Source organism: Molothrus aeneus, chromosome 21 (assembly GCF_037042795.1).
Source record: "Molothrus aeneus isolate 106 chromosome 21, BPBGC_Maene_1.0, whole genome shotgun sequence".
In the NCBI taxonomy this organism is placed as follows: Eukaryota; Metazoa; Chordata; class Aves; order Passeriformes; family Icteridae; genus Molothrus; species Molothrus aeneus.
In genome coordinates this window covers 8,221,197-8,248,818 of record NC_089666.1, presented here as the reverse complement: position 1 = coordinate 8,248,818, position 27,622 = coordinate 8,221,197, and the positions used below count along the sequence as shown (strand labels likewise).

The window sequence follows — 27,622 nt, the reverse complement described above, 5'->3', positions numbered from 1 at the left end:
ATCAAACCAGACTCTACAGATCTCAATTTAAATGCCACGAAAGTCTGTATTTTAGTGGGATTTTCACACTCTGAGCACTGCACAGCTATTGAAATATTGTTCCTAAGGAGCAGAAAAGCAAATTATATTCCCTGCATGCCACTGCTCTTGGACAGCCAATCATTAATATTTTAACATTTTATAAAAATATCTTAATATTTATTAAGTAAATTTAAGTAAGTAAATTAAGTATGAAATATAAAATATTTTAATATATTACATATAAAATAGAAAATATTTTTATAAAATATTTAATTTTAAATATTTTATAAAAAGCCGTTATACTTCATTTGGAGGGAATGGGGCAGGATTTCTGGCTTGGGGCTGAAAGGGGAGGATGAGGCAGGGCTGGGCGGGCAGCCCAAGCAGCAGTTGGTTCGAAACACATGGGATTCTTTGGAAGGAGTCCCTGTGGCAGTGCTGAGGGCTGCCAGGACCTTGCAGTGTGATGCAGAAGGCAAAATGGGATTGCTGCACATGGAAATTCCCTTTGCAGAGTCACACAAGGAAGAAAAACCCATTTTATTCCTCTGTTTATCCCTGTAAATTCAGCACATTACTTTATTTTCATTCCTTTTTCTGCATTGGGAAGGTGGCTGAAGGCTCTCTGTGCTTCCCTCCCTCCCAACTTTCTTTTTGGATTTGTGTTCCTAAACCCCTCACCAAGCAAGGAGGTTTTCTGCTGAAAATCCCATTTTATTCCAGTGTTTATCCCTGTAAATTCAGCACATGACTTTATTTTCAGAGGAAAGGAGAATTTCCTCCTGCATTGGGAGGGTGGCTAAAGTTTCTCTGTGCTTCCCTCCCTCTTTTTGGGATTCTTTTTGGATTTGTGTTCCTGAGCAGAATTCCTGGCTTCCTTCACCAAGTAAGGAGGTTTTCTGCTGCTCCAAATTCTGTCTTTAAACTTCAAAGAATTCCAAGGAACTTTTCAGCAGGGCTGTTCTGCACTTTTCCAGCAGTGCAATGTCCCAGCTCGAGGTGACGCAGCACTGTGCTACAGGGCAGAGCCTCAATAAATTGAATTATCCTTGAATAACCATAAAAAGTGAAGTTTTATGTTTAAAATCAGTGCAGATTTGGGCTGATCCTCTGCTTAAAGAACACAATCATTCTTGTATCATTCATATGCTTAAACTTAGCTTAATTTGAGCTTTGGTGCAGGACCAAGGTGCCAAAACCTCTACAGCATCCCTGGAAGGTGATGGATTAATTATCCCTGACATGCCAAAAATATTTGGAATTATCCCTGGCATGCCAAATATCCCTGCAGGAATAAAGGTGGGGTGGAAAAACCAGGGAAGAGTCAATCCTGTGGGCAATGAGTGTGGTGCTGGAGATCAGATGTGGCAGAGGATAACTGGGCTATAAATCCATGAATTAACTACATAAATACATGAATATAAATACTGATAATTGCAGGCAGAACCTCATTTTTCCAAGTGGAATGAAAAATCAACCCTGCATTTCCTATCTTTGTGGTGCTGGAGGAAAGGAGAATTTTATTATTAAAATAAAATATTTCTTTTTCCAAGTGCAATGAAAAATCAGCAAGCTAATTGTGGAGAATGCAGTCTGTGCCAGGCATGCACGATGAGAGTGCAGCATTATCAAACTCATTGTTTAATTACCAATTAACTCAGTGCTGATGAATCAGAGCCATTATAGGTTTGTCGGGTTCAGGTGCCATCAGGTGCATCCCAGTTTGTGTGGAATCAGGAATTCTTGGCAGAAAGAAAATGATGCATGAGAAAAAAGAAATTATATATATAAGAAAAAGAAAATTGTATATGAGAAAAAGAAAATTATATATGAGGGGGAGGCTGAGCCTCAACAATCCTTGATTTTCAGGCTGAAATCCTGTCTGGAAAAAAAGAAAAATTCAGGATGCTGAGGTGAGGTGAGAGGTTTGGGAAAGGCACAAATCCCAAATTGTGCAGGGAGAGCCAGAGCATCCACACAATTCCAGGAAGCCACAGCAAGGAGGGGCTGCTCCCAGCAGTGATTGTTTAATTTGCTAATTAGTGCTGAAATCTCCTCAAAGTCAAATAAAGCAGAGGATGTGAGCTGCTGGAGCTGCTCCCTCCTCCCCTGCCCCACATTTCCGCACCCCCTTTTTGGTTTGTAGTTTTTTGTTTGTTTTTGTTGTGGGTTTGGTTTTGGTGTTGGTTGGTTGGTTGGTTGGTTGTTTTTTTTGGTGGTTGTTTTTTTTTTTCGTTTTTTGGGGGGTTTTTTGTTTGGGTTTTTTGGTATTTTTTGTTTGTTTGTTTGTTTGGTTTTTTGTGCAGATATTCATGGATGTGGGGGCTTTGCTGGTGTTTGGGTGAAGAGTGGGGTATTTTTCATGATTTGTCTCTGATGTGACCTTGGCTATGTTATTTTACCTTCATTACACCTGATAGATGCATTTGATGGATGAATTAAAGGATATTTTGTGCATGGAGTGCAGCAAAGAGGGAGATGCCAGAAGTCTGTGAAGAATATTGAATATTATATGTGAATATTGGAGAAAAATGTCTGAATTATTGGTGTGCCTTTTCCAAGGGGCAAACCTGTGGAGGTGGGAGCTGGTCAGGCAGAGCTTTGTTTAAATTTTGTGGCCAGGTGTTTTATTTACTTCTCCCGCTGTTCTTTTACCTTCTTTCCACCTGGTAGATGTATTTGAGGGATGAATTAAAAGCTTTTTATGCAAGGAGATTTTTCAGGATTGCAGCAAAGAGGGAGATGCCGCAAGTCTGTAAAGAATATTGAATATTTTATGTGAATATTGAAGAAAAATCTCTAAATTTTTGGTTTGCTGTGCTCTCTTTTTCCAAGGGGCAAACCTGGAGGTGGGAGCAGGGCAGGCAGAGTTTTGTTCAGACTTTGTGGCCAGGTGTTTTATTTTCTTCTCCCTCTGTTCTTTTACCTTCCTTCCACCTGGTAGATGCATTTGAGAGATGAATTAAAAGATGTTTTGTGCATGGAGATGTTTCTGTGGTAAAGAGGGAGACATTACAAGTCTATGAAGAATATTGACTATTGCCTGTGAATATTGGAGAAAAATCTCTGAATTTTTGGTGTGCTGTGCACTCCTTTTCCATGGGGCAAACCTGGATGCGGGAGCAGGGCAGGCAGAGCTGCTGTGACCTGGAAATGTCATTTTTGCTCCAACTTTGTGGCCAGGTGTTTGTTTGCTGTGCCCAGCCCCAGTTAAACGGGAGGTTGTGTGTGCTGGAGCAGGGCTGCCAACAGGCAGGACGTGACCTGGGAAATAAAAACCCCTTTTTCTGACAGGGGATAAACATCTCCCTCTCTGGGCCTTGCTATCAGATGCTCTTTGGTCTTATTTTCAAACACGGTGTCCATTAACAATCAGGTTGAGAGCTCTGGGGATTTATCTCCAGGGTGGACCACATCCAGTGCCAATATTCTTCACCTCAGGATGAAGTCTCTGTGAAAAATCACTTTTTTTTCCTTGCCATGCTGTTTTGGGCTGGAATATTCTTCACCTCAGGAAGAGCTTTCTGGGAGAAGTCACCTTTTTTTTCTTCTTATACTGGTTTGGGTTGGAATATTTTTCACCTCAGGATGAGGTTTCTGGGAGAAATCACTTTTTTTCCCCTCCACGCTGTTTTGGACTAAAATATTCTTCACCTCAGGAAGTTTTTGGGAGAAATCACCTTTTTTCCTTGTCATGCTGTTTTGGGAAGAGATGAGAATCTTGACTCCATGTTTAAGAAGGCAGATTTATTATTTTATGATCTATATTTATGATATATATTATATTAAAAGAAATTATATATGTATATGGGAGAAATTTTGTATATGGTTTTTATGGGTGCAGAAATTCTGTGTGTGATTTTTGCTGGGTGTAGATATCCTGGGTGTGATTTTTGTTGGGTGCAGAAATTCTGTTTATATTTTTTGCTGGGAACAGAAATTCTGTGTATGACTTTTCCTGGGTGCAGAAATTCTCACCTGGGATTCCTGGGATGCCCTGAGTGTCATTTCCTGCAGATCCTGCCCTTTCAGACATGCAGATAAAATTCTTGCAGCACCTTTCTCTGCTGATCCAGCACTGGAGCTGTGCTGAGTGAGTGTTCCCTGTGGGAACACACAAAATTCCAGTCTGTCCATGGAGATCCAGGTGTTGAAATCCTGGGTTTGCAGCTCCAGAATTACAGGTCTGAGAGCTTCTCTGCATTCTTAGGGGTTTTTAAAGCCCTGAATTTCTGCTTTTAGTGGAGTTTGCTCCTTGGAGTCTGAGGATAAATGACTAAAAGCAAGAATGGGATCATATGATCTGATTCCTGCTGCCAAAAGATGAAGGGAGGACAGATGGTTTAGGAATTAAGTGAATATTTTACAATGTTTTTCTTTCCAATAATAGAAAAAAAAAAAGGGGGGGTGAAATTGCCTAATATTGCCCTGCCAGCCATTAACAATGCAAATAAATGTGGAGGAAAAAAAAAAAGTTTATTCCTTAAAATGTGTGGGAATACAGGCATTAGTGGATTAGTGGTGGAGTTATTTATTTTTATTTAAAAAAAAAATCAATTTGCTCTTTTCTCCCTTCTAACCACCCCCCTGAACACGCCACTGTTTTATCCCAGTGAGTTGCTTTGTGGTTATTGTGGTTTTTCTTCACCCAGCAACAAGACAAAAACATAAATAAAGGAAAATGTGCTTGTGGATCCACAGATTTTGATGAGACTTCAGGCTTCAGATTGTCGAAAGCAAATCTGGCCCTGTTCTGCAGTGAATTTGAGGCCAAAAATCTGTTTTTGCTACAAATGTGTGATCTCTGACACAGCACAGGGGGATTTTAGTCCCCATCAGACATTTCAAGGCTCTGGGGAGACTCCAAAATGGGAAATTCTTGAAATTATTTTAGTGCCTCCCAGTTTGGGGTGGTTGTCTGGAAAGTTGTTGTTCTACCCTTTATTTGGATTTATTTCCTCTATTCTCAGAGTCTCTCATTCTTTAAACGCAGAGCACCTGCTGGCACCAACATTTTAATGAATAAATTGCATTTTTCCTGAACAATTGGAGAAAACCATTGTCCGTTCTGATCTGATGTGATTTCAAATTCCTGATTTTCTTCCTTTTGTTGTTTTATTTTGTTTTCCAGGGTGGTGAAGGAAGAGATCTCAGATGACAATGCAAAGCTGCCCTGCTTCAATGGAAGAGTGGTGTCCTGGGTATGTTGGATTTTGTCTGTGGAAATGTGTGTTCGATACTGGAAGCTGATTTACTGTTTTTGCTGGGATGAAGGAACACAAGGAAATAATAGTAAAGTAGGTTTATAGGAGTTTTTTCCAACTGAACAGTTGGAACAAAAGTGGAATTATCAGATGGAATGAGCAGCTCTTTCATTCCTGTGCTGATTTTAGGAGTTGAAGATCTTGCAACTTACACTTCTTACAAATTTTTTATATTTTAACCATTTTTATATTTTAACTGTTATTTTTATATTTATTTATTATTTTTATATTTTAAGTAAACTATTATTTTAATATTTTAACTATTATTTTTATATTGTAACTAAACTATTATTTTAACATTTTAACTATTATTTTTATGGTTTAACTATTATTTTTATATTTTAACTATTTTAATGTTTTAACTATTTTTAAAATATTTAAACTATTTTTTTAATATTTTAACTATTTTTTAAAAATTGACTATTTTTTATATTTTAACTATTTTTTAATATTTTAACCATTTATTTTTGTATTTTAACTATTTATTTGAATATTTTAACTATTTCATCCCTTAAAATATTTTAACAGCCCAGACATTGAAGTTATACAGAATAAGGACATTTGCTGCCTGCTGAGCAGCTTGACCTTTCCCAGCCTGGCTTCTTGCAGGCAGGATTACATGGAAATAACACAAAAAATCAAGTGCAGAATTGATTGCCTGCTGTTTCCTGCATGCAAGCAGAAGTGCAGTGTGTTTTTCAGACTGGCTTTGACTGGGAGATGCTTCTTGAGCAAAGATTCCTTGTGGATCAGCCCTGCTGGGAAATGCTGGATCACACAGCTCCAGCCACTTCTTCCTGCTCTATTGATTGATGTTTATTTTAGGGCACTCAGATTCTGGCAGCTGGGTAGTCCCAACAGGTTTTTAGTGTTAGGCAAGCAAAACACATGGCTTTGTAAAGCTGAGTTTAAAATCAGTCCTCCCACACACACCCAAATGTGTGTTAAGCACTCAGTAGATTTTGTATTAATTGAGGTCTTAAAAATTGGGATTTTCAGTCTGTGCTGTCCAAAAGTAGCTGGGAATTGTGTTCAGAAGGAAAAGTTACTTTTCGCCCTTTTTTTTAGGACCTCCCTACCTGTTTTTTTACCTTTTTGCTCCAACCTTTAGCCCACGCAGCAGTAGGTGACTGATAACCAAGGGGACTTTTCCAAGAGCTCAGCCATGCATTTCCTCCCAGCAGCATCAGAATGCCTTGGCTGGGGCATGGAGGGGTGCTTGAAAGCTTTATTTTGATTTAAAGCTGCATTTCTGATCCAATTCCAATCTAAAGCTGGACAGTCTCAGAAAAAGGAACAAGCACCACTTGTCTCCAGGAAAAAGGGAAGGTTCCCTGGGTGAGCAAATTGGAATAATTTCATTCCAAGGAATAAAACCATTGACATGTGAGAATCAAACTCATGTTGAAACAGAGAATGAGAGCTGAGGATCCATCTGCAGGCAGCACCAATTTATTAATTTCCCCAATTTCTTCCTTTCTTTATGAGGTTGTGCCCGTTCTTAGGTGGGAATGGGATTTGGGATGGGGATCCCTGCCGCAGGAGGGACATCCTGGTGTTCCCTGGCTGCTCTCAGGGGTTGGGTTTGGCTGCAGGGCTCAGAACTGCTGAGTTTGCTGCTCTCAGGATGCCTCTGAGCTCTGCTGCTGCTGCTGCTGCTTTTGTCTCCAGTCCAAGGCCTTGTTTTGGGCATGGAGGAGTGTTTTGAAGCAGTTATTTTGATTTAAAGCTGCATTTCTGGTCCAATTCCAGTCTAAAGCTGAGCAGTGCTTTAGATTGCACCAGTTGTCACCAAGAAGAAGAGAAGATTCCCTCGATGAGCAAATTGATTGTCAAAGGAATAAAACCATTGGAATTAGAGAATCAAACTGATGTTTAAACACAAAATGTTTGAGAGTTGATGATCAGGCTGCGGGCAGCACCAATTTATTAATTTCACCAATTTCTTCCTTTCTTAATGAGACTGTGCCCTGGGAACTGGATTTGGGATGGGGATCAGTGCTCTAGGATGCCCCTGAGCTCTGCTGCTGCTGCTTTTGTCTCCAGTGCAAGGATCACAGAGCGTGGGGCTCTGCCAGGGTGGCAAGGGATGGGACAAAAAGGGATTTCATGTGTGATTAACGAGCAGAAAAGAGAGTCCCAAAAGCTGCAGATGAAGCAGAGTAGGAAATGGAGCTGGGATTTGTGCTGCCATGGCCTGGGAGCAGCACTGGTGCCTTGTGTCCTTTGCTGGTCACCAGTATCCCTTGTGAAAGCTGCCCTAGAACAAATAAAATAGGGATTTATTATTTTGGGGTTGTTTATTATTATTATTATTATTATTATTATTATTATTATTATTATTATTATTATTATTATTATTATTATTATTAAGACCATATAAAATATATATTTTTATATAAATATATATTATATAAATGTATTAGATCTATTATATTTATATAGTAGATATATTTATAAAAATATATATAAATATATACATATATATATGTAATACTATTATTTTCCTTAATGGGGCATTTTTTGTGTGCTAGACTGAATTTTTTCATGCTGCTCAGGATGAGTTATAAACCCACCCATATTTCAGGATGAGTTATAAACCTCCCCAGTCCTGCAGAGGCAGCAAAGATTGGAGGAAGTTGGGTTGGATTTATTCCTTCAGAACTTGTTTTTTTCCTGCCTTCTCACCCATCAGCTGCTCCCAAATTTCTCCTGGTTTAGTGCATTTTGTGAGCTCCTTTTGCAGATGATGTTGACAAGGGTTTCTGTTCAGCAATCAGCCGAAACATCTGGGTCTGACCTGCCTGATGAATTGCAAATTGCTTTTTCCACACTAACACCCATAAAATTGCAGGACTTATCTGCCTCTATTGGCTGCTAATTACTGCAGGAGTTTTATGTAAATCTCACTGGAAGTTAATTGTTCCCTTTCGAATTCTTTAGTATCCCATTCACTGGGACTTAACAGATAATTGCACACAAATCTTCCAGGGATGGCGAACTTGGGTCTTTACCTTTTAGAAACATATTTTTATATATATATATATGTAATTTTTATATATATTATATGTATATATATCAAATATATATATGTATATCAATATATATAATTTTAAATATTATATATAAATATGTAATTATATATGTACACACACTCTTTTTTTTGGTGTTTCAGCCAGGGTTATTTACTTATCTGTTGTTTATTTTTGGTTTTTTTTTTAATGGGCCCGAGCTTTTTTTGTCCCCAGTGCTATTAAATGTGTGTCAGCTGCTGGGAGACAGTTGGGATTCTTGCACAAACCCATCTGTGAGGATTTTGTGCTCCTGGAAATCACTGCAGCATGTTTCACAGCCCCAGCACACGTGTAAAAATGGGAAAAAATTCAATGTACACAGCCCCAGCGCATGTGTAAAAATGGGAAAATTGAGATTGCTGTGCTCCTGGAAGTGACTGCAGTGAGTTTCACAGCCTCAGCACTAAATGTAAAAATGGGAAAATTCAGTGTACCCAGCACAGCTGAGCCTCCTCTTCCCCCCACCTCTCCCTCCTGACTGAGCCTGTGGCTACTTTGAAGTTTCCACCAGGGCTGACGTGGGGAAATGTGAGATTTTCATCTTTTTTAATGCCATTTGAATCCTTCTATTTGTCAGAGGTGGGAACTTTGATCTGGGTGTCATCTGCAGGACTGATTTCCATAGGGGAAAATCTTCCAGGGAGGATCTGCAGGTCTGGATTAGTGGTGAATTAAAATCCCTGCTGCTAATTAGCTATTTCAACTTCCTCCCCAGCCCTCCTGTGTCCTGCTTGTTTTCCTCCTCCACAGCTCAGATCTCCTTCCTTTGATTTCAGCCTGGGTTTGTTTTTTCCATTTTTGTTTTTTCTTGTGTGTTTTTGGTTTTGGGGTTTTTTTTTGTTTTTTTTTTTTTTGTTTTGTTTTGTTTTTTTTTGCTGGTGTTGTTGTTGTTGTTGTGGTGGTGTTTTTTAAGCATGAAATAATTTGGGACAGAGCTGCTTTTTCCTAGGTTCATTTGCAAGGAATTCTTTTAATTCCTTTAAAAATCCTTTTTTTTTCTTTTAAACTGGTTGATCTTTAGTTTTTTTGACAATACAGAGGCTATCATTAATTGTGTGTCAGAATTCTTAATTAACTACAGTAAATGCATTTACACAAACACATCTTCTGCCAGAAATAGCTGATATTTGTCCTGGTTTTGTAACATACAACACAAAATATAATTTTTCTCTGAGAATCATTTGTTTGGAGTTTTCTGGGACTGCTTACCTGAATGAAATTCTTAATGCAGTTTTGCTTTTTGCCTTTTTATATTTGGGCCTTAACTGGGCAATTTGAAAAAAAAAAAAAAAAGTGGAAGAAAATATTTTTTTTACAATAAATGTTTTTCTGTTCTTTTGGGGAAAAGTGGAATGGTGGAAGCTGGGAGTGTGGCAGGAATTGGTTTGTGGCTGCTGCCAGCTCTGTTATCGCTGTTTTTTAGGAAGGATTTCAAACATCTGGGAACAATTCCTTGCCTGGCTGCTGGGAATGTGCAGTTCCCCATTGGCTGGCAGTGATGTCACTGCTTTCTGGGAGGTTTTCCCTGCTTTTTCCTCCCCGTTATCTGGGTACCAGCAGATAATTCTTGTCCTGTTTGTACATCAGCTTTTTCCAGCCTCTATTTGCAATTATAATGAACTCCGTGGTGGGGCAGAACCATTTGACAAGGGCAGCGCAGGAGCTTCAGGGCTGGGAAATGAAAAAATAAAAATGCTCAGAGCTGAAGCAGGGAATAAAAATCCCCAGGAGCAGAATCTTGGATGAAATGAGCTGATTTCAGGGCCAGTCTCTTCACACTTTATATAAACCCTCACTCATCCCAAGCCTCATCTCAGCACAGACAATTTTTCCTTGCTCAAATAAAAATCCTTTTGCTGATGAGGTTTTAGCAGAGCTGGGGAGTCCTGGTGCCTTTGATGGAATTCCTGGTGGAGCACAGGAATTTTTTTGCAATTCCTTTTCTGCAATTGCTCCTTTGGGAACAGCCTTGTGTGGATAATGGGGCACAGCTCTGAAGCTTTGACTTGGGATTTGAGCTGCCTCTGACTTGATGGGAAATAATTATTTCCAGCTCAAAGATGAATGTGGCTGTTGGGAAGTTGCTGTCAAAAATATAAACGGCTCTTTTGGGTATTTCTTTAGTCACTGGGATGCCTTGGGAAGGCTGAGCTAGAGCAGAGTTAAAGAATAAAGCAGGGATTTATGAAGTTTCTCCTCAATGGATCCACCTTGGGCAGCACAAGAGCCCAGCCAGGGCTGCACCTGAGTTGAACCCAAAATGGTCCCAAAATGAACCCAAAAAATGGATGATGGGTCACAAAATAATAAGTTTTAGTCCATTGGCATCTTGGAGTGAATTGTCCCATTCCAGCTTTAGCCCCTGCAGTCCCATCCTTGTTTTTCTCTCTCCAGCCCACGCTGTTTGTGCTCCTGGGCTGAGATTTGGATCATTTGTCCTTGGTGCCCAGCTGGAGCAGGAATTGTTTTGTCTCCCTGCTCTGTGCACAGAGCTCACCATCCCATAATATGAAGCCCAGACCCACCCACTAAAGCAGCACAGAATGTGAAAAATAAAAAACTAAAACCTGAGGCATCACTTGGGATCAATCCCTCACAAGGCTCTCCCTGAGCTCAGAGAAACACCAAGAGCTGCTGCTGTTCCTCAGTGGGAGTTTCAATATTGTACTTTTGCTGCTGATAAATTAATCAATTTTAGCCAAATGAGATTTGAGATATGGGATTTAGGATAATTCCCAAGTACTCTGCAGAAGAATTCCTGGTGCTTGCAGGAATTCTGTGCCCATCCAGGCTGATGTTTTCACGTGGAACCTGAATTTAACCCGAATTTAACCTGATTTTCTGCCGGTTTGGCAGGAATCCCTGCACTTCCCTTCAGATCCTGGAAGTTTGGCTGTACACTTGGAGAAGCTGGTGGGATTTTGAGGATGTAATTTTGTGTAATTCTGTGTTTTTTTTCTGTTGGCAGCTGGTCCTGGCTGAGAGCTCCCACTCTGACACAGGCTCCCAATGCACCGAGAGCCACGTGGAGCTGCCCCCAGCCCTGGAGAGGACAGGAGGCATCGGAGACTCCCGGCCCCCCTCCTTCCAGTAAGCCCCAATTTACTCATCAGATTCTCATTTAGCAAATTGATTTATCAAATTCTCGTTCCCATCTATTTCTCACCCTCATTTCCCTTCCTGCTCCAAGCAGTTTGTTGTTGTGGTAATAAAAATCAAATCTTGAGGAATTAAAAGGGGGATGGGACTGAAAGCCCCCTGTCATTGTTACAGTGAATATTTATTTCATATGAAATATTTATCCAAAATATCTCATTTTCTCAGCCCCCATCATTCCAGTAATTCCCATTGATTTATCAAATTCTCATTCCCATCTATTTCTCACCTTCATTTCCCTTCCTGCTGCAAGCCAGCTGTTTGTTGTTGTGGTTATAAAAATCAAATATCAAGGAATTAAAAGGGGGATGGGACTTAAAAACCCCTTTCATTGGTATAGTGAAATATTTATCAAAAATATTTATCCAATATACAATATTTATCCAAAATATCTTATTTTCCTGGCCCCCATCATTCCAGTAAGCCCAAATTCCCATTGATTTATTATTGATTTCTTCCCATCTATTTCTCACCCTCATTTTCCTTCCTGCTCCAAGCCAGCTGTTTGTTGTTGTGAGCATAAAAATCAAATATTGAGGAGTTAAAAGGGAGATGTGACTGAAAACCCCCTGTCATTGTTAAGAGTGAAATATTTATCCAAAATATCTCATTTTGCAGCCTGCTGTGGATGAGTTAAGTAGGGAGGGAGCCCAAAATGCTTTTTGCAGTGATTAGTGTGTTCTGTGTAATTAGGGAGGCTGCAGAGCCAGATGAAGGCTGCTGGCAGCAGGGAGAATTTCCACCAGGAATAATAATTCCGATTCCATAATAATTCCAATTCCATGGCCATCCAGAGGCTGCCAGCGCCAGCTGTGGCTGGGAATATCTGCTTTGATATTCTTATTTCCTCTTCCTGATCCTTAGATATCTTCATTTTCCAGGGAATTTCCACCAGAAAAAAATTCCTCCTTCCACCAGGGGGATTTAAAGCAGGGCCTTGTGCTCTTAGGCTGTGTTTGGAGAAGGAAATATGGCCTGGATTTGCCTTTTTTTCCATTTTGTTTTTGGGATGGAAGTTGCCTTGGAGAGCTCTCAGTGTTATGAGTCTTTTTAAAATAAACCTTTTAGAGGACAAGAAATGCTGGGAAATCCTGGCAGTGCCTTGCTAAGGCTGTGCTGCCCTCCTGTGTTCTGATCTGGCCAGAAAATAAAACCAGGCTTTTGTCTTTCCTGGCCTAAACCTGCCTGGCACAGCTGCAAGCTCCAGCTTTGTTTAAAAAGAGAATTAGCTGATAATTAGGCCCGAGGTTTGTGGGTCCAATGCCCTGCTGGTCCTCCTGCTTTGTTTTTTTCCCTTCATTTTTTGCTTTACCACTGATGAAATCCAAATAAAACTTCTTTTGTTTCCCCCTTTATTTTTTGCTTTCCCATTGATGAAACCAATATATATATTTAATATTATAATTAATTAGATATAACATTTATATATTATAAAATATATATTATATGTTATGTATTATATTATATATAATGTAATATATAATATATGTAATATATTATATGGTTTATATAGTATAATTTAATAATTATTAAATAATTTAATCATTAATTTAATTGCTAAATTAATGGGCTCAGCACTGGGGGAAAAGGCAGCTGGGTTTTTTTTTTTGTTTTGTTTTGCACCCTTTTCAATGGTGTAAATCCCATTTTGGAGGCTGGTTTGAGTGAAGATCCTGAGCAGGGGTCAGCAGATGGAGCTGCTGGGATGGCCAAGAGTGACCTGAGCCACCTGTGTGTCACCTCTTCCCTTTGCCAGCTGTGCTGCACTCAACAAGAAATGTTAAAAAATCCGTGTGGCAGCACTGAAATCCCCCTGGCATTTTGGTAGGGAATAAAATGTGTCCCCTTGGTAGGGATTAAAATGTCCCCCGAGATGTTTTCCTGAAGGACAACCTTGATATCCTCATGGCTGTGGTGGGCACGTCACCCGTCGCATCTGTGCTCAGGGAGTGGGGTGGGCAGGAGTTCTGAAATGGGGAAATAGCTTCACCCTCAGGTGCTTTGGGGTTCTCTTTTCACCCCTCAGGTGGTTTTTTATTATCTTTTCACCTCTCAGGTGGTTTTGGGTTGTCTTTTCACCCTCAGGTGTTTTTTGGGTTCTCTTTTCCCCCTGGAGGTGGTTTTTGGGCTCTCTTTGCCCCCTGAGCTGTTCTTGGGGTTTCCCATCAGCCTGGGCCAGCGTGCAGCGCTCACCCTCAGCAGTTCTGTACCCTCTGCCCCAGGCTGCTCCCGGCTGGAGCTGCCTGGGTGGGAAGGGGACCGGCAGAATAACGCAGTGATTGTCCCCTGTGCTCTGTGCCAGCCCCAACGCTGCCAGCAGCAGGGATGGCCTGGACAACGAGACCGGAACCGAGTCCGTGCTCAGCCACCGGCGCGAGCGGCACCGGCGCAGGAACCGCGAGGGCCACGAGGACGGTGAGTGCCTCCTCGTCCTCCTCTCCCTCATCTTCCTCACGGCTCCCAGAGCAGCAGCTCCTCTGTGGGGTTTGTGAGGGTCCCCAGGATGAGGTGAGAGAGGAGAATCTGACTCTGTATTCTCAGAAGGCTGATTTATTATGATATGAGATGATGTTATATAACATGATACAATATATTTTATTCTCTGTTCTATATTCTATTCTCTATTATATTCTCTTATATATTTTTATTTTATATTATATATTATTTCATTTTATATTATATTTTATTTCATTATATATTATATTTTATTTTATATTATATATTCTATTCTCTTATATTAATGATGTTATGTTGCATGATGTTATACGATACTAAAACTGTACTAAAGAATACGAAAAGGATACAGACAGAAGGTTTAACAAGATTGAATGATAAAGACTCATGGCTGACTCCTCAAAGTCTGACACAGGTGATGGTGATTGGTCATTAATTAAAAACAATTCAATGAAGCCAATCAAACATGCACCTGTTGGTAAAGGATCTCCAGCCACATCCCAAAGCAGCAAACACAGGAGAAGCAATCAGATAATTATTATTTACATTTTTCTCTGAGGCCTCTCAGCTTCCCAGGAGAAGAAATTCTGTTGAAGGGATTTTTCAGAAAATATCACGGTGACACTCCTGCTCCTCCTCCTCCCCAAGAGACTCCTGGCTGCATTCCTGCCAGCTTTCAGGGACTCTTCATTATTATTTTAATGCAATAATTTGATAATTGCTCTGAAACTCTTTGAAGCTCAGCGTTTTTGCCAGAAACACTCCACAGTGAAGTGGCAGAGAGATTGTTTCTGACAATGTGCAAAACTTTGTGTAGCATGAGAAGATGAATGGCTTGGCTGTTGATTTCTCAAGGTTTGGATCAGCTGTGGTGTTTTCTGCTGGTGTAACATAGGCTCTGAAGATCTTTTTTTTATCCTAAATGCGCCCAAAGTGCACTTATAAAATGCAGAACTCCATCTCTTGCCTCTGGTCTGTACATCAAAGGAAGCTTGGGTTTTTCATTCGTTGCCAGACAAGAATTTCCAGGCTTAATTAAGAATTAATAGGTGCCACCCATTGGGTTTAAAATGGTGCAGAATTTGGAATACTTGGGCCCAAGAAATGCCATCACAGCCTTTATTCACAGCTCCTCCCACCAAAGCATTTGCCTCCAGTTAGAAATCAGATTTATACTGAGGGATTGTGTTCATTTCACCTTTCCAGAGGGTCACTGATGAGGAGTGAATGGAAATCCCTCAGTGGGAGGAGCACGGAGCTGTCTGTGCATGATCCTGACTGCAGATTCCTTTGAATCCAGTTAGAACCCCAGAAATCAGATTTATACTGAGGGATTGTGTTCATTTCACCTTTCCAGAGGGTCACTGATGAGGAGTGAATGGAAATCCCTCAGTGGGAGGAGCAGAGCTGTCTGTGCATGATCCTGACTGCAGATTGCTTTGGGAACTGACAGAAATAGGCAGAATCCTCTCACAGTGTTGATTAAAAACTTGTTGCAGGAAGAATGTGAAAAGGGGAGTTGTTTTAAGCATGAAATCAGTGCCGGGGCATGTTTTGCTCTGGATATTTTTGGCATAAGAGCTGGTGTTGGTGGATGGAATTGTGTGAGCATTGGAGTGGTCTGAAACCAATTCATGCATTTCCCTTGAGAAGGAAATGGGATTAAATTTCCTCCTTTTACCAAAGCCCAGGCAAGAACCTTACTACAGTCACAAACATTACTTTTCTCTGAATTTAGGCCTTCTGCCTGCAGCAGGTGAGTTCTGTTAGTGTGCATAGAGCAAGGAGAGCTGCTTTAAAAGACATTATTCAATGTCCATGGTGTTTCTGTGGTCATAACAATATTTCATTTAGCAACAACAACATGCAGTACAATAACAACACCAGGAGTGTGTTGTTTTCAGTGGAAAGTAAATGTAAAAGGCACAGTTCAGCTCTGTGTCCTGAATTGCCACTTGACAACACTGAAAGAAGTGAAATACCCAAAACCTGGGAAGGATTTTAAGCCCTTTTCATAACAATGATCACGGTCACTCTTTTCTTGCACCTGCAAGAAAGTCTTGTGTGGATGGAAAGTGGGGGAACGGCCTTAGGAGAAGGGGGACAAGGATGGGGAAGGGGCTGTGACACCTGGATCCAGCTGCTGTGTGCTGGGAAAATCCTCCCTGAAATGCAGTGAGAGTGTTTGATGTAGTCCTGCAGGGGCTCGTTTGAAATGCCCAAATGACAGCCCTGCTGCTTGGCAGAGGGATCTCCTGCAGCTCTCTGTTACTCACAGCTTTGTGCCAGAGGATTTATTCCAGAGGCACAGGAACAGCTCACCCCAGCTGGACAATTTTGGAAGTGTTTGGTGTTACAAAGAATCACCCACCCTGGCAAAGAGGATTTCCCTGGGTTCCCTCAAGGGAAGGGAGTTCTTGTTCCACAAGAAAGCAGGAGCAGGGTGTTTCAGCCTTCATTTCAAACAGGTGAAGTGAGAAAAGGTGTGAAGGAGCCATTTGGGAACAGAAACACTGAGCTGCAACCTGAACAGGTCAAACAGGCTGAGCCCAGAGCACTGGAATTGAGAGGTTCCACAGAATGAAGGTTGGGAAAACTCCAACACTAAACAAAGATTTTTTGTGCTTCTCTCCATTTTAATTTACAAAAGTTGCTTCCTAACTTTACTGGAAAACTTTGCCAGCTTTGAAGTGCAGCAAGATCCTTGCAGAGGTTTGGTTTGGATTTGGGGTGATGAGAATTCCCCAGATTCTCCAGGGATAATGAGCAGTGTGGTACCATGGGTGGGTTGTTCAGCACGGCTGCCTGGATGTTTCCCTTCATTTGTGCAGGGTTACTCACCCCAAAAAAGCTGATTTTGCTGAATTCCACACACACAGTGATAAATATTGATTGCAGCTGGAGGGTGTGGGACACACCTGGGTGATCTGACAGTGTTTTCACACCTCTTCCCATTGAAAATCCAGAAGGATTTGGGGTATCCCTAAGTTCTTCCACCCCTCTCCCTTAAATTGCATTCCTGTTTTAACTGCACAGACAATCTCCATCTGTGCTTGTATATTCTCTGATTTTAAAATAATCCCCACAAAGATGGTGCCTTGAGGAATGGAATAAAACTCCTTTTTTGGAGCTGTGTGACACTGCAGATACAAACATCAAGAAAACCTCGAGGAAAACCGATCTGGAAAAAAAACATCAAGATGTCAGAGCTCCCAACAAAAGTCCTCATTGCTTTGGGAGGTTGACAAAGTTCTTATTAAGTGAAAGTAGAGTGAGGATCTTAATTAGGGTGGTGGGAGGTCTGCCTGGCACATGTGCTGGGGACCCCTGGCTGGGATGAACAAAGCTGCCATGTCAGTTTGCTGAGCAGGAGCGGGAAAGGGGACTGTGGGAGCTCTAATTAGGGAGGTAATTAAGGGACAAGTGGGTTTTTTTTGGATGTTGAGGAATGTTTTGTAGCTGCTGCTGGGCTCCTGACAAGTCTGCAGATGTCAATGTCAGTGCTGAGGTTTCAACACCCACTTTGCTGTGGGGTGAATTTAACTCTTGAGCAGCCACTGAGAAATGCTGGAGAACCCTTCATGTGGGCAGGCTCACAGATCGCCAATGTTTGGGAAGAGGAGCTGCTGCAGATTTCCCCTGGCTGCTGCAATATGTGGAGTTTTAACTGTGATTTGTGACTGAGGGAGGGCTGGGACTGCAAAACAGCTGGGGTGGGAATGTTGGGCCTGACTGGGGTGGAGGGACTGGGGCTGTGTGAGGATCCAAAGGAACTTCAGTCCCAAGGCAAGTCAGGGCACAGGGATGTGCCCATAAGGCAGGATTTCTAATAATAAAATGCTTTTCAGACCTTCTGATATCACCTTTGTCTGTCCCCTTCATGTCAATATATACCCCTTCGTGTCAATTATTTATCCTTTTTCTTTCTTGGTTTCTATGTCAGCCTTGGTAGGAAATTCTTTCAGGGGATAAACATGGATCCTCTTCTCAAACTTCTCTCTGGCTCACAGAATTGACTGTAAAACCTCTCCTACATCTCCTGCTGTGGTGCCACAACCCCCCTGCAGCCACATTTCTCTTCACAGAGAAAAGCAAGGCACAACTTCCCAAGAATATTTCTGGGATTCACATTCTCTGAACCTCAGAGAAAGGAAAAACAGTTCTTATCTCATTTGCTGTGCCTGTGTTTGTGCAAAAGTAGAATGCAAGATGGAGATTGTTTACCCAGGCTGATGGAGTTTTGTTTCCTTGGCCTGTCAGGGCCAGTTGTGTGTGTGAGGACCGTTGGGTGATAGTCACCAGATGAGTGCAGTTGAATGCTTGAATGCTTGGCAAATTCAGTTTAGATGTAATGGAATATAGTATAATATCATATAGAATAATATAGTATATAATAATATACTATTTGTATATACATATATATAAATAGTATATTATAGTATGTATATATATATAAAATGTACTATAATAATATAATATGGAATAATATAGTATAATAAATTATATTAATTAACCTTCTGATATCAGTGGAATCCTCCTCATCATTTCCTCTACTTCATCAGGGGCAAAAATATATCTGCAATACTCCCCTGGTCTGTAACACTCCTTTCCTGTGCCCCGCAGCCCCCAGGATCAACGGGCACCCCAAGCTGGACAGGCACCGGGAGCACCCCCCTGGCTACGACAGCTCCTCCACCATGCTGAGCAGCGAGCTGGAGTCCAGCAGCTTCATCGACTCTGAGGATGATGACAACACCAGCAGGTACAGCCCTGCCAGGGACACAGCTCTGGGCACCTTCTTGGGCTCCTCTTCTCTTTTTTTTTTTTTTTTTTTGGGGGGGGAGGATTTGTTTTGGTGGGGGTTTTTTGTTTGTTGGTTTGGTTTTTTGGGGGGGGGGTTGTTTGGTTTTTTGAGGGTTTTTTGGGTTTTTTGTTGTTGTTGTTTTTTAAATTTTCCTTTCATTTCTTTTGTGATTTTGATGCCTTGAGAAAGCTGTCCTAGAACAGAGATCAGACAAAGAATAAAGCAGGGATTTATGAAAAGTTTCTCCTCAATGGATCCACCTTGGGCAGCACAAGAGCTCAGCCAGGGCTGTACCCAAGTTGAACCCAAAATGGTCCCAAAATGCACAGCCGGGCACAGGGTCTGTCACTTTGATCAGTTCTGCTCCATTTGCATATTGCAATTAATTGTCCAATTCCAGCTTTAGCCCCTGCAGTCCCATCCTTGTTTTTCTCTCTCCAGCCCACGCTGTTTGTGCTCCTGGGCTGAGATTTGGATCATTTGTCCTTGGTGCCCAGCTGGAGCAGGAATTGTTTTATCTCCCTGCTCTGTGCACAGAGCTCACCATCCCATAATACGAAGCTCAGAACTACACACTAAAGCAGCACTAAAGCATGTGAAAAATAGAAAAGCCAAAACCTGGGGCATCAGTACAGAATCTGAAAAACAGAAATGCCAAAACCTGAGGCATCACTTTGAGCACAGGTTGTTCATCAGTGCCATCGCTGTGTGGAATCACTGCTCAGTTTTTGGGTCCAGGATCTGGGCCAAATATATAATTCTATGAATTATACCTATAAGTTATATCTAAAGATATTTTTGTTTTTCTTTAAGAAGTCTTTACCTCTGTTATTGGGTCCAAACCACTGCTCCAGTTGAAAGAAAAGCTCTGCTCCTCTCCTTTTCATAGCAACAATGGCCACATTTCCAGATCAAAGCACTCTGCCTACCTATTTATAAAGCAGTGGTGTGAATATGAAAACAAAATACTGTCAGCAGAGGTTCCTAATAAGTGTGCACTTCACTGGAGCTCAATTACAGAGGAATTCCTGGGTAATTGCATAGTCTGAGACCTATGAGCAGTTCAGGAATTCATCAAAGTTAATGCTGCTGCAAAGGCTGCCATGGATTTGTGGCTTCTTCATTATTTCTTTCTTTTTGTGTACGCAGAGTGTGTGAATTATTCCCTACTTGAAAAATACCTCTCATTCAAGACATCTTTGTTATATCCAAAGATGTTTTTGTTTAAGAAGTCTTTAAGCCAATACATTTCATGGGTTTAAAATATTTATTTTCATGGATGTAAAACCAATCTAAAGTATTTTCCTTACTTTTCCTGACCACATTCTCTGGAATATTCTTCATTTTCCTGGCCACTGGCTCTAGAGCTGTTGTTCATCCCAGTGGACTCTGAAAATCCAGAGGATTTGTCAGAGGACAACAGAGTGACAGATCTCTGGTGGGTCACAGTGATCTGCAGCTAACACAAATAAGGCAGAACGCGGTAATTTTAATGAAACCATGAGATTTTTTAATAAAAACGGCAAAAAGCAACTACTCCTGGAGATCCTGAACCCCTTGCTGTGCTTACAAACATGATCAGCTTTCGGGTCTTGGTGGATCTGTTGGGTCTTGCAGCTGGTCAGGGTTTAAAGACCTCACAATTCTAATTAAAGGCTGAGAGTTCCCAAAGGGCTGAAAGGGTAACTAAAATCCACATTACAGATTTAGTCTTGAATTAGTTTCAAGAATTTATTTTGTACTCCCAGTGAAGTGCAGGGTGTCCCTGCACATGGCAGGTGTTGGAATAAGATGAGTTTAAGGCCCCTTCCAACCAAAACCATTCCATGATGAGATATAAAAAATCACTTTTCTGGATATTTCCCCGCATGGAGGGATGGTTCTTAACCCTGAATGCACCCAAAGCTTTCAGGGCTTTGAGCCCTCCCCCAAAACCTGGAGCCCACAATAACAACAACAAAACCCTGCAGGTGATTTGTGTTTCTTGTAAATAAATGAATAATTTCCATGGCAGCCAGCAATGCAGCGGGGCAGGATTAGCTCAGGGTGGCCACATTAGAACAGACTCAGCGAAATCTCACTGTATGAATAAAATAATAATAATAATAAAACTTCCTGAGTCTGACCTGAGAAGAAAGAGATTCTTGGAAGCTGCCGCTCCTGCCTTTCCGTCTGGAGGCTGGGCAGGAGTTTTTGGCACAGGAGGAGCTGCCAGGCCAGCTAGTCAGGAAGAACCACTGCAGGAATGCTCCAAGGTATGCTGCTGTGTTCCAGGGGTGGTGATGATGTACTCAGGCACAGGAGACTTGGTGCTGGCAGGGAGAAGTTTTCTGTAGAGGCAAATCAGGCAAAGAGCAAATGGAGAAGGTTCCAGAGCTGCTGGAGGCACCAGCCTGAGGACAGAGGAGGGATCTGAGGGGTGAGTTTGGCTCCTGAGGGACACATCCCCGGGGGACAGAGGAGTCTGAAGGGTCAGTTTGGTTTGTAACAGCTGATGGACACATCCTCTCGGGTCTGAAGGGTGAGTTTTGTCCCTGATGGACACACCAGTGCGGAGACAGAGGGTCTGAGAGGACAGTTTGGAGTTTGGTTCCTGATGGACACATCCCCTGGGGACAGAGGGGTCTGAGGGGACATTTGGTTTGTGACAGCTGATGGACACATCCTCTGGGGTCTGAGGGGTCAGTTTGGTCCCTGAGGGACGCACCAGTGTGGGGACAGAGAGGTCAGTTTGGTCCCTGGTGGACACAGAAGGGTGAGGTTGGTCCCTGGTGGACACAGAGGGGTCAGTTTGGTCCCTGGTGGACACAGAGGGGTCAGTTTGGTCCCTGGTGGACACAGAGGGGTCAGTTTGGTCCCTGGTGGACACAGAAGGGTGAGGTTGGTCCCTGGTGGACACAGAGGGGTCAGTTTGGTCCCTGGTGGACACAGAGGGGTCAGTTTGGTCCCTGGTGGACACAGAGGGGTCAGTTTGGTCCCTGGTGGACACAGAGGGGTCAGTTTGGTCCCTGGTGGACACAGAAGGGTGAGGTTGGTCCCTGGTGGACACAGAGGGGTCAGTTTGGTCCCTGGTGGACACAGAGGGGTCAGTTTGGTCCCTGGTGGACACAGAAGGGTGGGGTTGGTCCCTGGTGGACACAGAAGGGTCAGTTTGGTCCCTGGTGGACACAGAGGGGTCAGTTTGGTCCCTGGTGGACACAGAAGGGTGAGGTTGGTCCCTGGTGGACGCAGAGGGGTCAGTTTGGTCCCTGGTGGACACAGAGGGGTCAGTTTGGTCCCTGGTGGACACATCCCCTGGGGTATGAGGGGTTGGCTCCTGGACTCTGGTGGGTTCTGGTGCTTTGTGGGGAGGCTGTCAGGGAGGAGGCTCTGAGGCAGGAAATGAGAGGGAAGGGATGTTGCTGTCCTGGAAGGGAAGAGTTTGTGAGCTGAGGATGCTTTTCTGCGTCTGTTTGGTTTTATTTGAACTCAGAGCAGTGGAACAGAGCTGGGTAATTCCCAGCCCAAGAAAGCTCTGTTGCATTCAGTTAAAGAATAAAGTCATGTTTTGGTGAATTAACCTGTTCACAAACATTCCAGGACAGTGCAGAGTGACAGTGGAAGCACAATCATTTATTTCCTTTTTTTTTCCAAGTGTTTGACAATTTTTTAACAACTTTTTTTTTACAAATTAAACGTTTCTGTTGTTAGCAGGTAGGATTTTGAGCACAGGTTGATGTAGGGAACTTAACAGTAAAAGGTTTTTTCTGTCTTCTCTAAAGTAAAGATTTAACAAATCTAACATCTGTAGCTGTGGGATTATTGTCAGCAATTGCTGCTCTCAGTTCAATGTAGCTAAAGGAATTCACTGCAAAAAATCTGTTTATTTTTCATTTAAGAAATTACCATAATTTCTTTTTAAGCCATGTGGATAAGCTTTCTTTAACAAATGTTGCCTTTTTTTCCCTGTCCTTTGAAAATTGTAGAATGGAGAAAAAAGTATTGCTATTATTATTATTATTACAGTATTTTTAAAAATCTCTTCTGTGGTATTTATTGACATTTGTACTACAAGTGCAGTCATGGTTTTTGAGCAGTAGCTGGTGCAGGAAATTAATTGGCAGTGATAATTCCAGATTTATTTCTCATCTTTGCACTTTATTTGTCTCAAAAGCTCAAATTTACCATCTTGTCTTGCTCATCAGATTGTAATAATAACAACTTTTACCCAGTATTTCTGGAGATGCTTCAGAGAGCAAAATATTCCTCATTAGAGGAGGTTTGAGCTGCTTTTTAGCATCCAGATGCTCCCAGAATATTAAGGATTCGACAAGGATGCATTAAGGCGGTGGATTGAGCAGAAATCACAAGGAGAGATGATGAAAATAGGTGTAAAATAGGCTTCCTGCAGAGCCTTCTGATCAGCAGTTTTGTGCAGCTGGTAATAAATTTTTAAAAATTTACTTTTAGTTTTTCCCTGAAATGTTTTGTGTCCCCCTTGAACTAAACCTGAGCTTTTCTCAGGGGCTGATTCTCATCCTTCCATCCTAATACTGAGCAGAATGGCAAAAATACAAGTAAAACTTCACGTCTCAGATGTTATGACCTGCTAACAGGAGCTCAGGGATTTGCCAAGAAAGTCTGGTTTTGCTGGTTTAATTTTTAGGGAGCAGGCAGCTTCACTGTGGAGTGAGTGCCTTGGATTTCCTCAGATTCTCCTAAAGTGGGAAATTGTAGCTGAGGGAAGAGGGGGAGAAGGAAATGGGAGAGGAAGCAGGAAGGGGGAGAATATTGGCAGCAAAATAAAAGAGGAGATCTTTGTGTCAGTCTTTGATGAATATTGAACAAGCCCAGTTTTGGGAACACTGGGTTTGACACCTCCTTATTTTTCCTGTTGGAAGGCAAAACCTCCCAACCCCAGATGCTGTGTGAGCTGTTTTACCAACCAGAAATCATCACATTTTGGCTATTTTTTTAATAAAATCCCACCTCTTGGCTCTTCCATTCCCCTTGCTGGGAGGGGAAGGAGGAGTGTGTGAGGTTAACATGCCTGAAATATTTGTGTGAGCTCAAGGGAATGTCAGGAGATTCACACCCTCTGAGCAGCTCCAGGGCTGATACTTGATAAAATATTTCAGGCCAGAGGGGTTTCCTGTGGGCAATTCCTTTTTGGAATTGCTGGCACCAAGTTTTTGAGGTATTGTCACATTCCTGCATGTGGCTGGAACATGGAATTCAGGGATGTGGAAATTGGGGGGAAAAGCCTGGCAATGTTTGTTTTGTGTATAATGTTGGAATTTTTAATCTTGGTTAATGATGGAGCATTACCATTCTTACATATTAAATAGAGGAGAGATGTCTCTCTGGTGTTATTGTGATATTTTAATAGTCTGGGCTTTGTTCCAGGCTCCTGAAATTAATTTGGGCAAATCCATTTCTGTCTCATTCTGTTCTCTGTAAAGTGAGGATGGTTAATGCTCCAAACTCTTATTAAAGACCTTAAAGATTTATATGTAAAATGTGGCACATTTAGGTTCTGCAAGTTTGGAGAGCCTGGAAAAAAGCAGCAAAATAAAACTTAACAGAATATGTGAAGGTAAATCATACTCACTGTCCCCCTGTTACCAATTTCTATTTGATTTCTTTAAATTCAAGCCTTGAATTCCTGGTAACAGTGGAAGAAAATTCAGCACCATGCCAGGACTCACAAAAATGAGCACTATGGGTTGCACTCAGTCCTGCTCCCAGGAGAAAACAAGCGCTAAATTAAACAATAATTAAATTATTCATCTGATCCCTGCTGTCCTTGAGCTGAGCTGTGTGTGTGATTTCCCCTGTCCTGCTGCTGCAGGAATCAGCTCCTGTGGGTGGCAGAGCCTCTCAGGGGTGACATTTGTTGTCCTTGCCCTCAGGCTGAGCAGCTCCACGGAGCAGAGCACCTCGTCCCGCCTCATCCGCAAGCACAAGCGCCGGAGGAGGAAACAGAGGATGAGGCAGATTGACAGGGTAAGGCTGGCACCAGCAGCACCCAGGGAGCTGAACTGGGAGTTCTGAGTGGAGCTCTTGGCTCCGGAAGGGATCCAGGACAGGTCTGTGCCTGTTGAATTCACTGGGAAGGTTCCCTGTGGCTCCAGGCTGGGCTTAATCTCTGCATTTGATGTTCTGCGGCTCCAGAGTGAAGCTTTCACCTCTCCCTTTCTCCTTTCACTGTGCAGTGATCCCATTTCTTGTCTTTTCCAAGATAAATGTCTGCAGGAGAAGGTGTGGGAAGGGATGTGAGATCCCCTGAGACCTGCTGGGAGGAGAAATCCAAGTTCACAGGAGATCCCAAATCTTTCTCTGCCCTTCCCTGTGCCAGTCCTGGGCAGCAGGATGGGGGTGACCCCACAGACAGACCCTGAAATATCTGGTTTATTCTCCCATAAATCTCAGTCTCCACATGTGAAAGAATGACCTCACACACATTTTATCACAGGATAGTGTTTCAGAAGGTCTTTGCTAAGCACCTTTGTATTTCATTTTGGACGCAGGGCAGTGTCTCTCCTCTCCCCTCCTTCTGGATCATGTGCTGTTCCCTCCTCCCTTTAGGGAGGAGCTGTGGGTGCAATAATTCACACTCCACTGGGCACTTTAGGATCCAAATGTTTGCCTGACAGTCACAGCCAGGAAGCAGAAATAATTCCAGGGGAAGTTCAGATGAGAAACCTCAGTATAGGAAAGTGCTCTGTGTGTTTTGTGATCAGACCTTTGGAGAAAGTGCAGACTCTGCTCAGATTTCTTTCCTTAAAGTCTCTAAATGAAGCATAATTTTGAGGAAACCTCAATAATTTCTGTCTGCCTTTCAGTTGGAAACCTCTTAATTCCTGATGAGTTGGTCCTCAGCAGTTCTTACTCTGAGCCATTTAAAACCTTGAGACTTTTTCTGTTGTGTTTTGCAGTCGTCCTCGTTCAGCAGCATCACTGACTCCACCATGTCCCTAAACATCATCACTGTCACACTCAACATGGGTAAGAGGACAAGCCACATTTTTTATGATGAATTTTGAGTGGTAGAGATGTATTTGGTATTTCTCTGGATTCCTAATCCAGAACTGGGCCATTTTCACCAGCAGATGAGTGTTCCTTCCAGGGAAGGAGCTGGAACTGCAGGGCGTGGGGTTAATGGTGAGGGATTGGGGTAGAAAGGCACTGGGGATTTGCATTTATGCTGCTCCTGTGTTTCATTTGTCAGCCAGGCAGAAATGTGCAGGGCTGCCAGCAACTTCAGCACCTTCCAGCAGCACCAAACCCTTCCTGCCTCTCTGACATGTGGAACAAACAGTGCCTAATGTGTTCAGTGCTAATTTCCAGGTGTGGACAAGTCTTTTCAGTGCTCTTCCCCTTGCTGTTTTTTTTTTTTTTTAAAGTAACACTGTCTTGGATGAAAAAATCCTGTCTTTAGCAGCCTTTCCCTGAAGGTGCCAGGCAAATATTCATCATTAGAGCAGCCTGAGATCATTGCAAGTCAAACTTTGCCCCGCTGATGTGCTGAGATGTTTCAAAGCTGAAACAGCCTCGCTCTTTGCTATCATTCCAATCACTTTATCTGCTTTTTTTTTCCCCTTTCCCCACCCTTTACTTTGTGTCCATCTAGAAAAGTACAACTTCCTGGGGATCAGCATTGTAGGGCAGAGCAATGACCGGGGTGATGGTGGCATCTACATCGGCTCCATCATGAAGGGAGGGGCAGTGGCAGCGGACGGGCGCATCGAGCCAGGGGACATGCTGCTGCAGGTGGGTCCCTGTCCCCAAATCCTGCTGCTCTGCCCTGCCATCCCACCAGCCCCACGAGCTGTAGTCAGCAGGGAACAGAATTTATTCATCCTCAGAGAAATGTGGCCCAAAGATGACTGAAATTGGTGATTCTTTGTGAGACACTCTGAGAAACGACATCTCAGAGGAATGGAAGTGGTGACCATTAAATGGTGGGATGGAAGTGGTGACCAGGCAGATAATTTGGGGGATTAATGAAGTAGTTAAAACAACTTTAACTTTCCTGCTGCAAGGCTGACCTCTGCTCTCTGTTTCAGGTGAATGATGTCAATTTTGAGAACATGAGCAATGACGATGCTGTTCGGGTTCTGCGGGAAATTGTCTCCAAACCAGGGTGAGCACATCACAAAAACCCTTCCTGTTTATCCTCCTTGTGCAGTTGTTGGAGCTGGGAAACCTCAGAGAAATCAACATTCTGATATCCATCAGCATGACTGATCTCAGCTGTGAACTTCTCAGTGTAAATGATGAATAAGTGAGGTTGGTTCTGGCCAAAACCAACATGAATTGAGGAGTTGCCTGCTTTCAGCAGAGCTGTTTGTTTATGTGATGAGAATTTTAATATCCCAGGAGCTGATCATCCAACAGATTTCACCACCAGTGCTCATCATCTGTGCAAAACCAGGAACCTCCTGATGTGCTTCATACTGAAAATATTAGAAAGTTTCTCAAAACTATTCATACTTAAAATATTATAAAGCTTCTCAAACCCACTCATACTTAAAGTATTATAAATCTTCTCAAAACCATTCTCAGAATGTACTTGACAACTGCTGGATAAAAATAAATTTGTTTCAAATAGTTCTTTTAGCATTTCCAGCTCTGTAGGAAATTTAAGAATCATCCTTAACCTGTTTTCTTTCTTCCTAGACCTATCAGCCTAACAGTAGCCAAATGCTGGGACCCTACTCCCAGGAGTTATTTCACCATCCCCAGGGGTGAGTACACATTTAAACTCTTTGCTGGGTTCCTGGGAAGCTCCCAAGACCTGGAATATTTTCACCTATTTTGGCACCTAACAGATTCTACCCATTCAGTCCTTTAATTGTTTACTTTTG

General features: G+C 42.3%; 1 protein-coding gene across 3 annotated transcripts in view; it reads left to right on the top strand.

The window, feature by feature from the left end:
- DVL1 (dishevelled segment polarity protein 1) overlaps window positions 1-27,622 on the top strand; it is a 45,366-nt gene that overhangs the window by 8,332 nt on the left and 9,412 nt on the right. For all 3 annotated transcript variants that reach the window (XM_066563823.1, XM_066563822.1, XM_066563824.1), the window contains exons 2-10: window positions 5,153-5,222; window positions 11,328-11,449; window positions 13,818-13,930; window positions 18,593-18,731; window positions 24,665-24,758; window positions 25,691-25,760; window positions 26,386-26,525; window positions 26,822-26,898; window positions 27,435-27,502. In XM_066563823.1, the coding sequence (XP_066419920.1) occupies window positions 5,153-5,222; window positions 11,328-11,449; window positions 13,818-13,930; window positions 18,593-18,731; window positions 24,665-24,758; window positions 25,691-25,760; window positions 26,386-26,525; window positions 26,822-26,898; window positions 27,435-27,502 (893 nt within the window). The remainder of the gene's footprint in view (window positions 1-5,152; window positions 5,223-11,327; window positions 11,450-13,817; window positions 13,931-18,592; window positions 18,732-24,664; window positions 24,759-25,690; window positions 25,761-26,385; window positions 26,526-26,821; window positions 26,899-27,434; window positions 27,503-27,622) is intronic.